General features: G+C 41.7%; 1 protein-coding gene across 2 annotated transcripts in view; it reads left to right on the forward strand.

The window, feature by feature from the left end:
• Positions 1-16,582, forward strand: part of ASXL3 (ASXL transcriptional regulator 3) — a 158,465-nt gene that overhangs the window by 96,821 nt on the left and 45,062 nt on the right. The window contains exons 1-3 of one of the 2 annotated variants that reach the window (XM_073679218.1): positions 839-1,106; positions 1,361-1,478; positions 13,004-13,123. In XM_073679218.1, the coding sequence (XP_073535319.1) occupies positions 1,400-1,478; positions 13,004-13,123 (199 nt within the window). In that variant the 5' untranslated portion in view covers positions 839-1,106; positions 1,361-1,399. Of the gene's footprint in view, positions 1-838; positions 1,107-1,360; positions 1,479-13,003; positions 13,124-16,582 lie in introns of those variants that run through there. The other variant, XM_073679219.1, reaches the window with a different exon arrangement.

The raw sequence follows: 16,582 nt of genomic DNA on the forward strand, positions 1-16,582 counted from the left end.
ACCGCCTCGGGCTTTCACGTCCTCTATATGGATGTAACAATGGATGGGCTGCTCGATGTATGGAGAGGGGTATAAATAGATTAGAGATGTTCTGTCATCATGCTTCACATTTGTTTGCGTTTTCCTTTCATTGCTCCCATTCTTTTGCTTTCATTGAGATGATTTTTGTTTTCTCAGCTAATCCCCCCCCCCGGGCTCCGTTATTGGCCCATACACCTTGCCCAAATTGAATTAGAGAGGACTGCACAGTGAATGTGCATTTCCCAAAATGCTGCCATTGTAGTACGTGAATAATTTGGCTTGTAACCATGGATAATATTGGCAACAGTTGGTTATTTCTGAAGACCATGAGTAGCGGAGTTAATGTGCGTAACTATGCGGAAAATCTGCCGTTATCTGTGGACAGCTTTCTGACATTATCCACTCGAGTGGACTCTTGAGCAATCCAAACATTTCTTATAAATCTGGGATTTTCCGGTCATGTCCTGTGAGTGTGTTTTTTTTTTTATATATTTCTTTATGGTTTTAAAAAATGTATATTTTTTTTATTGATAATATATAGAATTTTTATTTGCAAAAATAGTGCCAGTGAATCTTGCGCAAATGTATCCTTAGAAACACAGAAAGAGGAAAGCTTTGGAAGGCTGACCGTTATGGTTAATGACAAAATCTCGGCTAAACATTAGCTCACCCGTAGCACTTTTGTGCCCCTTCATCTGTCAGGGTTTTTTTTTTTGCCTTTTTACTAGATTTTCCAACCACCTCCTGTTGGCAGCTTGAAGGTTAATCCCCAAAGTCAGGCAGCGAGTGCAGCGAGTGTCCCTAGGCTCGGAGCGATCCCTTCTCTTCTCAGAAATAAGCGATTCCTGCCGTGTTCAGTGATTTCTGTGCAGCACTCCACACGGCTGAGCGAGTGCATCAATACTGTAGTCCTTACATGCTGTACATACTGATGACACTCTCTGTTTAACTTGATTGACTGAGCCGGATAGGGAAGCAGATGCACCTGCGAGAGATCTACAGACATTTTCAGCCTGCTAAACACTTAACGCTTTTTCTTTGACTTGAAAATGACGGTGTGATGTGCCTGAAGTGGTGAATTGGAGGTAGTACAATCGGCTCCAGATGTCTTTGTTGTTATGAGCGGTGACATAAATGCAGTGAGGTGCAGGGTATTTGTGTTTGAACTCCCAAGTTTTAATTTCATCTGATCGGGGGGCTGATCATTTCTAAGGGTTGGCACCTGGAAAGCAGACAGGCTGTGCATATATCTGCCGTGCTGGCTCCTCCGTGCTCGCCCCAGTGTTGAGCTGGCTGATGTTCCCGGTAAACCTGACACTGTTCTTTTTCCTTTGTTTAGGCTTTGAGGCAGCAGCAGAAGAGAAGAAATGGGGTCTCTATGATGGTAAACAAGACCGTCCCTCGTGTCGTCCTGACGCCTCTTAAGGTGTCTGATGAGCAGTCGGATTCACCTTCAGGTAAAGATGAAAGGAGCTGCACATTTTATGAGAAAATCCACTCGCTAAGCCTTTGTGTAAGGAGGGCAGTGTGCGATGACAGCTGCATGAAGAAGGCTTCTTTGCTGCTCGCGCTCCAGTTTGCCGATATGCTCTGTATTCAGAGACGGATATTTGTACCGATGCATGCACACCCCTTTACATACATAAGCGGGTGTTAGGATTCACAGCGCATAACAAAACAGTATGACTGCTGCAAGGAAGATATGGGAGAGCGATCATTGCAGCCTGGTTACAGAAATTATGTATGGGACCACATGCTGGCGCTAAATGCCTGCAAATGGAGCTCACTTACACTCAGTTATCTTGTGGATTTTGCCTTGTAGAACGGTCATAAAAAGTATCACTATATATTCATTATCTGTGGATTACTAACCACGCTTGCTTTCCCACATTGTCAATTGTGTAAAGACGGATGGATAGAAAGACAAAACATGCCTGTCTGGTATATTGATGTGTATATGTTTAATATTTAGATTAAATTGTGTGAAGTTTCAGTTTTTTTATACTTCTTCTTTTTTTATCTTTTATTATTTCTTCTGCTTGTGTCGTTTTGCTGTTGACATCTTTGTTTTGTACATCTTATTACCTCTGTTTCCTTTGATTACTAGAAGGTGTTTAGAGTAAGTAAAGTGAAGTGCTGTATTGTAGAGAGTGGATAATTGGTGATTTACCTGGATCCGGTTGTTATTGTCTTAATTTAGTGACTGTTTAACTGTGGATAGTTTCTCCTGAATTAGTTTAGTCTTTCTTTATTACCACTTCTAACATTGTTGGATAAATATAATGTTTTATGAGTTCAAAAAAGAGATTTTACATATCTAATAAAAGAGATTCAAAAGGCATAAGAAAATTGTGTATTTATCTACTATATGTCCATGGGTGTATTGTATATGTGTAACACATGATTTTCCAGTGCCTTTTCAGTCTCCACATATTTGAAATCTAGTAGAAGAAGCTTTTATAGGGGTAACATACATAGTTTTTTAAGGTTGAAGGAAGACTAAGTCCATCTAGTCCAACCCATAGCCTAACTTGTTGATCCAGAGGAAGGCAAAAAAAAAAAACCCATGTGGCAAACACTAAGCTCCACATTGGGGAAAAAAATTCCTTCCCGACTCCATACGACAATCAGACTAATTCCCTGGATCAACGCCCTATCAAGGAATCTAGTATTTATAACCTGTAATATTATACTTTTCAAGAAAGGCATCCATGCCCTTCTTAAATTTTAACAGTGAATCACTCATTACAACATCATGCGGCAGAGAGTTCCATAGTCTCACTGCTCTTACAGTAAAGAATCCCCGTCTGTGATTATGATTAAACCTTCTTTCCTCCAGACGTAGAAGATGCCCCCTTGTCCCCGTCTCTGGCCTCAGAGTAAAAAGATCAGTAGAAAGGTCTTTGTACTGTCCCCTCATATATTTGTACATAGTAATAAGATCACCCCTAAGCCTGCGTTTCTCCAATGTAAATAACCCCAAGTTTAATAACCTGTCTTGGTATTGCAGACCCCCCAGTCCTCTAATAACCTTGGTCGCTCTTCTCTGCACCCGCTCTAGTTCAGCTATGTCTTTCTTATACACCGGAGACCAGAACTGTACACAGTATTCTAAGTGTGGTCGCACTAATGACTTGTATAGAGGTAAAATTATGTTCTCCTCATGAGCATCTATGCCTCTTTTAATGCATCCCATTATTTTATTTGCCTTTGCAGCAGCAGCCTGACACTGGCCACTAAACGTGAGCTTGTCGTCCACCAATACACCCAGGTCTTTTTCAGTTACAGTTTTGCCCAGTGTTTTACAATTAAGCATATAATTATACATTTTATTTCCTCTGCCCAAGTGCATTACCTTACATTTATCCCCATTAAAGCTCATTTGCCATTTATCAGCCCAAGCTTCTAGTTTACATAGATCCTCCTGTAATATAAAATTGTCCTCCTCTGTATTGATTACCCTGCAGAGTTTAGTGTCATCTGCAAATATTGAAATATTACTCTGTATGCCCCCTACAAGGTCATTAATAAATATGTTAAAAAGAAGGGGGCCCAATACTGACCCCTGTGGTACCCCACTGTTAACTGAGACCCAGTCTAAGTGTTTTCCATTAATAACATAGTAACATAGTTTGTAAAGCCGAATAAAGACTTGCGTCCATCAAGTTCGACCTGTTAATTTTGTAATTCCTAAAGTTGATCCAGAGGAGGGCAAAAACCCGAAATGATTTAGCCAATCTTCACCTGTGGAAAAATTCCCTCCCGACTCTGAAACCAGCAGTCAGAATAAATCCCTGTATCAACATACTATTTTATTCTATTTTTAAGTATACGCTGAAATCTGCCTGGTATCTAGAAATGCATCCAGTCCCCGCTTGAACTGGTTTAGTGAATCCGACATTACCGTCTCCTAACTCAGTGAATTCCATATTCTCACTGCTCTTACCGTAAAGAACCCCTTCCTATACTGGTGCTGAAACCTTTTCTCTTCTAGTTTTAGTGAATGCCCTCTTGTTACCGTAATATCCCTCCTTTTGAACAAATCCCGGGCAAGATCTCTATACTGTCCCCTAACATATTTGTACACATTTATTATGTCCCCCCTCAACCTTCTCTTTTCCAGGCTGAATAGTCCTAGTTTTGCCAACCTCTCTGGGTATTGCAGTCCCTCCATTCCCTTTATTAATTTTGTTGCCCTTCTTTGTACCTTTTCAAGCTCATTTATATCCTTTCTATATATTGGGGCCCATAACTGAGCACAGTATTCCAAGTGTGGTCTGACCAGTGCTTTGTACAGTGGAAGAACAATGTTCTCATCCTTTGCAGCTATACCTCTTCTGATACATCCCATTACCCTGTTTGCCCTTACAGCAGCGGCCTGACTTTGGGCACTCCAATTTAGTTTGCTATCAATTAAGATGCCCAAGTCCTTCTCCATCTCTGAATTCCCCAATGATTTCCCATTCAGTGAGTACTGGTGACTTCAATTTTTCCTTCCCATATGTATGACCTTACATTTCTCCTCGTTAAACCTCATTTGCCATTTAATGCTCCACCTACCCAGCTTATCCAAGTCCCTCTGTAGGTCTGCACTATCCTCTTTTGTATTAATTGTTTTACATAACTTTGTGTCATCTGCAAATATTGACATTTTACTATTTATCCCGTTGACTATGTCTTTAATAAAGATATTAAATAACATTGGGCCTAGTACAGACCCCTGTGGTACCCCACTAGTGACGCTTACCCAATCTGAGTATATTCCATTTATAACCACCCTCTGCCTTCTATCCTTTAGCCAGTTAGCTACCCACTTGCAGACATTTTCCCCCAGCCCCATCATTCTCATTTTGTATACCAACCTATTATGTGGCACGCTATCGAACGCTTTTGAGAAGTCGAGATACACGACATCCACTGGTTCCCCCTGATCTAGTCGAGAGCTAACCTCCTCGTAGAAGTCAATCAGGTTTGTTTGGCAGGAGCGATTCCTCATGAATCCATGTTGGTTCGGGGTTAATAGATTATTAGCGTCAAGATGCTCCGTAATTGCCTCTTTAATGAAACTCTCAAAAATTTTGCCCACAACGGACGTCAGACTCACCGGCCGATAGTTTCCGGCGTCACTTTTTGCTCCCTTTTTGAATATTGGCACTACATTCGCCTGTCGCCAATCAAGTGGTACAGACCCAGTCTCAACAGAGTCCTTAAATATAAGATATAACGGTCTGTCTATCACATTACTTAGTTCCCTTAGTACCCGTGGGTGTATGCCATCAGGTCCTGGTGATTTGTTTATTTTAATGTTAATGAGGCGTTTCTGTACCCCAACTTGGGTTAGATTTGTCATACTTAGTGGAGGATTAACCACCCTTTGTTTCCTATCACTGAGCCAATTCTTAACCCACATACATATATTTTCCCCTATCCCCATTGTTCTCATTTTATGTATCAACCTTTTGTGTGGAACCGTATCAAAAGCTTTTGAAAAGTCCATATACACAACATCCACTGCATTTCCTTGGTCCAGTCCGGAACTTGCCTCCTCATAAAAACTGATCAGATTAGTTTGACAGGAACGGTCCCTCGTAAACCCATGTTGATATTGGGTCATGAGGTTATTATCCAACAAAAAACATTTATCGCCTATCCTCATAATACGTAATAAATGTGTGGTCATCAGCAGGGCCCCCCATTTATACAGAGAGCAGGGGTCCCATGTAAATAGAGTGGTAAGTGCGTGTGACCTCATCTCCATTCACTCCCACCTGTCTGTAGTAGTGCGCATGTGTGACCGCCTCTCCCATAGGTAGGTAATGCTCCATCCTCATGGTGAGGCATCATGAACAGGTGTCCTATGGCGGGGGGCTGCCACCAATCGTGCACGTATGGTTTTTGCATTTCAAGTAATATGGAAAACTAATTAACCCTCTTTGAATACTATGGTTTTACATATGAAAAATAAATCTGGTCCTTAGAAGGTCTTAACATTAGGTAAATGCAACTTTAGAGGAAGAACAACTCATGACAGATTACACCATGTCAATATTTAACAAAAACAAAGTCAAAATAATGGAGAAGCCATGTCTGAAATATTGAATACACCCCATGAATCAATATCTTGTAGAAATACCTTTTATTAGCAATAAAATAACTCAAAATAATTATTTTTTAGGACTTCATTGTCTTGCTGCCATGTTTTTAGGAAGAAACGGCTTTATCTTTACAAATCTTCCAACAAGCCATACTTCTTCTATGGTTTTGTAATTATACCGCCATGAACTTGAACCTTTGACATGCTGAGGTCTTCAGAGTCTAAGCTTGAAGTTTGCAGGTTCTCTGAGCATTGCATGGTCTGACTTTGTGGAGTGTTTCCTGAGATGTCCACTCCTGGGAAGATTGTCATCTGTCTTGAATTTTTTCCACTTGTGAATAGTAATCCTTCCTGTAAAATGATGGACACCAAATTGTTTGGAAATGGCCTTGTAACCTTTCCCAGATTGATGGGCAGCGACAATTGCTTCTCTGAGACCCTTGCTGATGTCTTTCCTTTTTGGCTTTGTGTTGAATGTTCCCGACCAGCAAAGTGCCTTATAGAGGTAGTCACAATTGCTGGTGAACATTTAATCACGGGTATTTGATTAGCAGCACCTGGCCATTACTTATCCTCTTAATACCTATGAATGCAGTAAAGGTGTACTTAATTTTTCACTCACTGCTGCTGCATTTTGGTCTAGTTTTTGTTAAATAACGACAAGGAGTAAATTGCCATGGATTGTTCATATGGGGTTGTGTTTATCTAATTTTAAGACCTTCTAAGTGAAGGCTTTTTTATATGTTCTAATCCACAAATTCATAGATTTCATTGAGGCTGTACTTGGGTTTTCTCTTGACTATATACCACCTATTGTTGGTGGATAACGCCTTTAAAGGGAACCTGTCAGGTCATTTTTACCTTCGCTACTAATAGTATGCTGAAATAGTGCTTGGGCTGCCCTTTCAGGATATGTATCTTTTATTGATGTACATTACCCCATTGTGTTGCTGTAAGCCCCAGAAAATTTATAGTCGCATGCTGGCAAGTAAAGCGTATGTTAATGTCAAATGAATATTCACCCCTTCCCCCACCCATAATAATGCCCATACCTCTGCGCCAGCGTCAGTGACTCAATCAGACTGCTGTATTACTCGCCCGAGGATCACATCGCAATCCTCGGACTGGCTGGTGGCTCTCCTGACCTGACCGTGACAGCCCCATAGAAATACATGCTGTCACGCTCAGGTCAGGAGAACTGACGACCAGTCCAAGGATTGCGATGTGATCCTCGGGCGAGTAATACGGCAGTCTGACTGAATTGGGGAAGGTTTAAATATTCATTTCGCATCTACATGCACTCCGGCTATTCCCAAGTCCCATTTCAGGATACTATTTGTAGGGTAGGCAAAAATGAACTGACGGATTCCCGTTAATGGTTGTGCTCTTTTTTAGGGTCACCTTTCATTTTTATCTGGTATATCAAGCTATGTTCACACATGCTTTGAACTTTCCTTTTTTTTGGGGGGGGGATGGTGGGAGTTCAAACCAGAGACCTATCTATCATGGCAAACTCGTGCTGAGCACTAATGCTGAGCATTAAATTATATTGGGTCTATAAAGTTTATGATATGGTAGTTGTCGTTTTACCTTAGAAGAGGGTGTAAATGTAATGGAATCTGCTCCATAGGTTCTCAATGCTTATGTGAACTGAGCCTTAAATGCTATTCTCCTCTACTTGTAATTTCCCTTGTATGGTAAAAATCACACATTGCATACAATACAGACCAGTCAGTTAATAAAGTCAATATCATCCAAAACTTATACACAGTCTGTATCAATATATTGGTCCAGCCTGCTACTCAAATATACAGGCTGAAATGGGTGAATATCCTGGGACACTCAAATACAGCTTATTCCTATAAGAGACCTAGAGTGATAGTCCAAAACTATGTACCATAGTAATCAAAGTTTATTTCAATGAATATAAATAAAACAAACAGGCACAATACAAGATTAAAAAGATAGCAAGAACACAGGTATTTGAGTGACAGGTCCACAAACCTATAGGAGGTGCTATGACATAAACTGATCACTAGAGCTGGGGTGGGTAATTAATTTTCCAGAGGGGCCACATGAGACCGTGACTGTTATGGAGGGCTGAACCAATAGGTTGAAATTAACTCTGCTCAATATTATTAACATATTAATTATAATTACTTTATATAAATATTAATTGTATCACTTAATATTGAGCAGAATTAAGTATGCAGACATCCCCCTATATACTGTAAGCACACACATCCCCCTATATACTGTAAGAGCCTCCACACAGCCTCCCCATGTCCAGCAGGATACCCCCATAGCCTCCCCATGTCCAGCAGGATACCCCCATAGCCTCCCCATGTCCAGCAGGATACCCCCATAGCCTCCCCATGTCCAGCAGGAGACCCCCATAGCCTCCCCATGTCCAGCTGTAGACCCCCCATAGCTTCCCCATGTCCAGCTGTAGACCCCCATAGCTTCCCCATGTCCAGCAACTGATCCCCATAGCTTCCCCATGTCCAGAAACTGATCCCCATAGCTTCCCCATGTCCAGCAACTGATCCCCATAGCTTCCCCATGTCCAGCAACTGATCCCCATAGCTTCCCCATGTCCAGCAACTGATCCCCATAGCTTCCCCATGTCCAGCAACTGATCCCCATAGCTTCCCCATGTCCAGCAACTGATCCCCATAGCTTCCCCATGTCCAGCAACTGACCCCCATAGCCTCCCCATGTCCAGCAACTGACCCCCATGTCCTGCAACTGACCCCCATAGCCTCCCCATGTCCTGCAACTGACCCCCATAGCCATGAAAAAAAACCACCACACATCATCGTGTCAGCTGTCTCACTCGCTGATTGGTGGAAGAAGTGTCCAGCGGCGCTATCTTCCACAAATGCAATCACCGTTGTCTGCATTCTGAGGATGGCGATAGCGGTGACAGTGGGTGGCGCCAGCGATGGATAGGCGGGGGAGGACGCGGTGTGGCCAGTAGGCCACTGTTTTCAGCCCACTGCTGTCTCAGTCCGCGGGCCGGACAGGAACAGCCACAGAGCCGGATATGGCCCTTGGGCCGCACTTTGCCCAGGCCTGCTATAGGGTATACATAGGAAATAATGTGGGCACTTCCTCACATAGTATACAGCGAGCGCAAGGTGCATATCCCAAATAACCAAAACATACGGTAAATGCAAGTGCATGAAATATGGGATAAATTCTCCTGCACACAGTACAAACACCATCTCAAACAATTCAGTGATGTGTATAGATGTATGCAGTCAATGCATATAAACCCATGAGTAATCCGTGTGGACCCACACACTATCGCAGCCCCAACGCGCGTTTCGCGTGGGTTTCCTTGGAGTGGCTGTAACTGTGTGTTTATTGCACATTATATAGGAGCCTATGCAGGTGTTGGCAATCCCCTACATTAATTGGTGCATGCGCAGCACCCCGCTTGCCGCTCCAGGCAGAGCTTTCAGCATTCAGGATGAGCAAGCGGGTCAGAGCGAAACCCCTCATGACGTCAGTGACCTGCACATCATCGTTGAGCGCCGTCGGCAGTGTCTCAGCGCATCCATGATACCGCGCATGCGCACATGTCAGATGTCATCTTAAAAGCGGGAAGCATCAAATGGGCAAGATGACATTCAATAGAAAAGCTTAGTTAAGTATAATACTTGCAGGCAACAATATCAGTATATATTAAGAGTGCTAAAACAGTTAGTTCAATGACTATACAGATCAATAAATATACATAAGGCTAAAGTGCAAGGTGAGAGGATTAAACCTCATGACAAACAGCAACAAGGACGTATTGAGACACTGTCGACGGCGCTCAATGATGACGTGCAGGCCACTGACGTCACGGGGGATTTCCCCCTGACCCGCTCGCTTATCCTGAATGCCGGAAGCTCTGCCTGGAGCGACGCTCTGTGTGCTGCACATGCGCCAATCAATGTAGGGGGTTGCCAACACCTGCATAGGCTCCTATGTAATGTGCAATAAACACATGGAGTTACAGGCCCCCGAGGAAGCCCACGCGAAACGTGCGTTGGGGCTGCGATAGTGTGTGGGTCCACCGGGATTACTCAAGGGTAAGGTGCTAGTTGTTTGACATTACTTTTTACATGTTACTTGTCATACTGGGCACATGGGTTTATATGCATTGACTGCATACATCTATACACATCACAGTGTTTGTTTGTTTTTAAATAAATGATTAAAAGCGTGTAGAATTTTATTTATAATAAAAGACTTTATTCTGGCCGTGTCTTTGTTTAAAAATTTTTAAGACTCCCCCATTAGTAACCTCGTAGTATAAACGCCCTCCATTACTAACCTGGCCTTAATGTCAACTGCTAATACAAGGCTGACATGAACCCCAACCTATTACCCCACTTGCCACCGCACCAGGGCAAGTGGGAAGAGCAGATCTTATGGATGCGCCAGTTCTGGGGCCACTGAGAGCTGATATGATTAGCCTCGGAGGGGGCCAGGATCCATGGCTATTGATATCAGCCCGCAGCTGTCTGCCCAGCCTTTGCTGGTTAGATTTTATAGGGGCACCCTACGTCAATTTTTTTTTGGGCTCCCCCTGTAATTTAGCCAGTAAAGGCTAAGCAAACAGCTGTGGGCTGTTATTAATAGTCAGAGAACATTTTTGGCTAATGGCCCCTTCCCCAGCTAGTAATATCAGCCCCCAGTGGTTGGCTTTCCCTCTGCTGGTTATTAATATATACAATTTTTGGGCTACATACAACATTTTGATCACTTTTTATTGCATTCTTTGAGGAGTTGCATGACAAAAATAGCAATTTAGGTGAGTTGAATAATTTTATATTTTCATAGATCGAACTTTTATGGACACAGCAGTATTGAATGGTTATTTTTTTATTTGCTTTTATCTTTCGAAAATGGTGATTTTAATCTTGGTTTATTTTTATAATTTTCAAGCATTCTTATCTAACTTTGCATTTTACTTTTTCCCACTTGTACTTCAGGGGCTAGTGCCTGTCACAGCTATCTGAATACTTCTGTCAGAGACTGACAACGGTATTTAAATTGATAAATACAGGCAATCTGAGCTAGCCCTGGTCACTGCTGTTGGGGGCAGTCCCCTATGGAGTCGGCTCAGCTCGTGTACCTGCTCCACACACCCCGACCGACTCTGACAGATGTATACATCATAAAGCTTGAAGGGGTTAAAAAGGTTCTGAAAGAAGACTGCATACATTAAAGGTAACCTGTCACCCGATTCATGTTGCCCAAACCACAGCAGCATGAACCAGAGTTAGGCTGCACGATTGCCGCAAGGTTTTTTTCTTTAAAATGCTTTAGTGTTTCAGAGAAAATATACCTTAAAGATCTGTCCGGGGTCCGTAGCCATAGACGAGACTAGTCTGCACCTCCTCCAGCCAGCTTCTCCCAGCACGGCTGCTGGTGTTCGGCAGGTCTTCCCAATAGCGAAAAATCTGCTAGTTACATAAAGTGGCGCTGGGAAAAGCAGGACTAGTAGTGTCTCCAGCTATTGTTCCCAGTCGGATCTTTAAAGTATATCTTCTCTGAAAGGCTCTGTCTTGTTATAAAGAAATATGTCTATCTGACTGCAATTGTGCAACCAGGCTCTGAATTGTGCTGCCCACAGATTGGGCAGCATGAATTAGGTGACCGGTTCTCTTTAATAAATGGATTTCTCTTAGCGGATGAGGCTGATGTACTTACCATGAAAAGTAATGTAAAAATTGTTAGGTAAAGTTTCCTGCCTCATAGTAAAATGAGCATTTTAGTATTTCTGCTGGATCTGGTCTCATAAATAAAAGACTTACAATATTTTTATATCAGACAGGCAAATTGCCTCTTCAGAGAGGAAGAGGTCTTGAACTCTAGTGCTACCTATTGGAAGTAGCAATCCTACAAGTCAATATCTACCCTTTAACCAGCCTTGCCATATGACTTAAAATAAAAGCCATGTTGCAAATTGGGATTCTGGTTTTGGCTTTTACCCTAAGTCATATTGCAAGGCTCATTAAAGAGTCGATATTGACTTGTAGGATTGCTACAAGTACATCAGACTCATCAAGTCTAGATCTATTTAATAATGTATGTAGTTTGTACTGTTACTAACCATAAAGGTTGACTTTGACAGAACTCCCTGATTGAACAGTGATTATGCATACGAATGCTTCCCAACAGAAGATCATGGCAAATAGTGCGCCATGATCTTTAATGTGCTGAATCCTTTGTTGCATCAGAAGATATGTGGCTTCTATAAGCATTTAGTGGTAGATTATGCATACCTGGTAAAATAGAAAGACCAGATAGATGTAAGCAGATAGGTATGTTTGGATACCTTTTACTCCTTTGCATTAAAGGAGTTGTCTGATGATGAGCTGTGACCTGTCAGGGTATTTGGAGGTCCTCTTCTCTGCACCCTTCCATGAGCTAGAACAGAGAGCTTCTCTGTAAGATTGGGTCCTATTCCAACAGACTTCAGCTTTTGATGTTCGGTGTAAGTGACACAATCTCTTAAACAAGCTTTTGTCAATAAGAAATAAAGCAGAAAAACAGAACTGATACTTGACACGTTGACTGAGATGGCAGAGTACTCGTACTGACTACGTAACCATTCTGGAAGCCAGTACAACGTCTTACTCTTCAGAGTGGTACATTAGCGGGATAGTATTTCTCTTATCTGTTGAAGCGTTCAGCAAGTTATTGATTGCGTTCCTATCTGATTCAGCATCCTTTTGTTTCTCTTGTCTCTAGTGTGCTGCAAAAAAGATTTCAGCTAAAAAAGGATGTTCCTGACCACATTAAAGAGTACCAGGATGATGCTTTTTGTGTGGTGAAAGGAGACAGCTATAAAATATGAATTCATGTTTGTTTATCTTCTATTTTAAGGGTCTGAGTCAAAAAACGGTGAAGCAGACAGTTCTGATAAGGAAACCAAGCAAGGGCAAAAATCACCCCCTGGCAAACAAATAAGCCAGCACTTAAAGAGGCTTAAAAAATCAGGTTTAGGTAAGTAAGAGATATTTATATATTTTTATATTTCTTTTTTTTTATAGATGTGTAGAAGCTGTGGTGTCTGTTTTTTTTCTTACTATGCCAAAAGTGGTGTTGAAATGCATGAGTTGTATTAGAAGAGCTCACTTTAAAAAACAGAAATGATGAATTGGAGCCATAGAATATATTCAAATGTAAAGCCTCCATAGACTTTAAATTAATATTGGACACACCATCCAATATCGATGGGTTGAGATGACACTATGGGGTGGGTGTCAATCAGTTATATCCAATTTCTGGCTGCCGATAGCTTTGTTCTCCTGAAGGTTAGCCGCCGGCAGTGATGTCAATCGGAGGCTATCTCATAGAGAACACAGAATCGCTCGGACAAATGAACGCATCTGTGTATGGAAGAGATGGCTTAGAGTGCTGTTGGCCAACAGACAACCATCTAATGTGTATGGGGGCCTGTAGCTGGACCAAAATGCAGAGAGCTTTCATTTGCAATTCAGGCTGTCGACATGGAAAGCTGTAATATCATGATGACCTCACAGGCCTTCAGCAATTATTTAAGCACTTTTATACGCTCGAAGACACCCTTGAGAAAATAGCAGTATATTTGCAAGGAAAAAAGGGAATAAAAAAAAATTAATCAGAAAAAATATGTATTTTGTGTGTGCATGTATGTACAGTACAGACCAAAAGTTTGGACTACCTCTTGAAGCTCATCAAGAGAATGCCAAGAGTGTACAAAGCAGTCAGCAAAGCAAAAGGTGGCTACTTTGAAGAACCTAGAATATAAGACATATTTTCAGTTGTTTCACACTTTTTTGTTAAGTATATAATTCCACATGTGTTAATTCATAGTTTTGATGCCTTCAGTGTGAATGTACAATTTTCATAGTCATGAAAATACAGAAAAATCTTTAAATTAGAAGGTGTGTCCAAACTTTTGGTCTGTACTGTATGTATGTATATAATATGTTGTCTTTTGTTTCAACGACTAGCTGTACATGAATGTACCAGGACCATGGCTGACAGCGGGGGCACGATTCTTTATATTTACTTGTACAGTGAAAACTTGTTCTGTTTTCGAACCTTGTAGAATTGTTTTTTTTAAAAATTGCCAACCCCTTTTAAAAGCATCCTGTAACAAAAAAAGTAAATGTTTCTAAATAGACCTAAAATCGTTACATGTAAAATATATCAATTAGTATAAAACTATAAAAAGTAAAATGCTTAAGAGCACATTTTTCTTTGAGGCAGATCTACGTTCTTTTCATGAAATGATATTTTAGTGCCAATTTTAGAAAATTCTAAGCTACACTTTTATGTACATTGGCATAAAAACAAAAGACCTAAAAATGTACACGCTTTATTAGAAGTTTAATGAACATCTAAAATATCTGTACTTCAAAGAAAAATAATAAATCAGACTGTAAAATGTCATCTAATGTTGTTTACTGGTTCTAGTAAAAAGGATTTGCTTTTGATGGTCACAATTAGCAGGGAATGTATGAAAATTTAGTTATTTTTAAATGAATATCATTGGGCTAGAATACTTTACTCTGGTACTCAACTATCTACTTAGATCCAAATTTGTCTGTGCAAACCCGGATTATTACCGGGACACCACTGTTCAGTATTTCCTACTGTCAGTTGCTGTGACTGTTTTGAACCCTTGGAAAATAAACTAGAAATATTGGACTTTTCTTCTAGTGCTTAATGTCACCTTTTCATCATTTAAAGCCTAAAGGGTTGTCCAATTTAGTACACCCATTTTTCAATGGTCATAGTCTTTTCAACTAAATTTTCTTAATACAGAGATATGCTCTTTCTCCATTTATGAAACCTTTTTTCTTCTCCTACCTGCCCCCTAAACGGAGCATCCACTCAGAGCCCATTAAGGCATAGCGAAAGGAGGAGTGAGGCGCATTCGGCACAATGAGTGAGACCCCCAAATTGACCGCTACTCTGTATATGTCATCCAAATCTACGCATCACTTTATGTGGCCCAACATATTAGTCTAAAGTTTAATCAAAAGGGATAATTTTAATTTAACTGATCGTTTGTCATTATCTGGGAAATAAACAGCAGTCAGTGAAAAATTTTGTCTGCTAGTTCATAAACAATCTTTTCATGATTGAAAGTTCCCAGAAGGATTATGCATCCTTTGCCAAGTGTCATTGAATAATTACTGGCACCCTAGAAGAGGTGTCTTTTTTTTTTTTTTTTTTTTTTTTTTTTTATATATACACATTCATTCAGTCTGTTTTAGTGTATAAGTAGAGCACACTTACAATTCTGCAGGCTTCAGAGCTGAAATCTCCCAGATCTCCATGCCTTCTAATGATGATTTGCATTCTGTGAAGTGCAGTATTTTCACCAGTCACTTCTCGATAGAAAAATATTTTTCAGCTAGGCTTTTAGAGGCGAGTTGCTGATAATCTTGTGATTGTTTCTACTAACAAGCAGCAGTTTTCTGAATACAGGCTGTAACTCCAGATCTGTACAAGGTGATGCATTGTAATGTGCCGTATATACTCGAGTATAAGCCGACCCGAGTATAAGCCGAGGTACCTAATTTTACCACAAAAAAATGGGAAAACTTATTGCCTCAAGTATAAGCCTAGGGTGGGAAATGCAGCAGCAGCAGCTACTGGTAAATTTCCCCATCCTTGTAAGTATTACCCACTCATCCCCAATTCTAGTATGCATGGCCCCCTCATCCCCAATCCTGGTATGCATGGCTCCCTCATCCCCAATCCTGGTATGCATGGCTCCCTCATCCCCAATCCTGGTATGCATGGCTCCCTCATCCCCAATCCTGGTATGCATGGTCCCCTCATCTCCAATCCTTGTATGCATGGCACCCCTCATCCCCAATCCTGGCATGCATGGCACCCCTCATCCCCAATCCTGGCGTGCATGGCACCCCTCATCCCCAATCCTGGCGTGCATGGCACCCCTCATCCCCAATCCTGGCGTGCATGGCACCCCTCATCCCCAATCCTGGCATGCATGGCACCCCTCATCCCCAATCCTGGCATGCATGGCACCCTCATCCCCAATCCTAGTATGTATGGCACCCCTCATCCCCAATCCTGGTATGCATGGTCTCCTCATCCCCAAATCGTGGTATGTATGACCCCATCACTGCACACACAAAAAAATAAACACTTATACTCCCCTTCCTTCCTCACCTCTGCTCCAGTGCTGCGTCCTGCTCTGCTGCAGCAGCTCATGTCAGCATCTGAGCACCGCATGGCGTCACTGCCATGCGCTCTCAGACGCTGATGTGAGCTGCTGGCATATTCACTCCTCTCCACGCCGGGACTATGGGTGTGGAGAAGAGTGAATATGCATTCTCTTTAGTAGCGGCCACTGTCAGCAGGAGCTGCGGCTCAGTGCTCCTCCGTGCCTGCTACTAAAGAGAATGAATATTCATTCTTCTCCACGCCGATGGGAGTGGA

Source organism: Phyllobates terribilis, unplaced genomic scaffold, assembly GCF_046119375.1.
Source record: "Phyllobates terribilis strain yellow unplaced genomic scaffold, ASM4611937v1 Scaffold_4__5_contigs__length_816908805, whole genome shotgun sequence".
In the NCBI taxonomy this organism is placed as follows: domain Eukaryota; kingdom Metazoa; phylum Chordata; class Amphibia; order Anura; family Dendrobatidae; genus Phyllobates; species Phyllobates terribilis.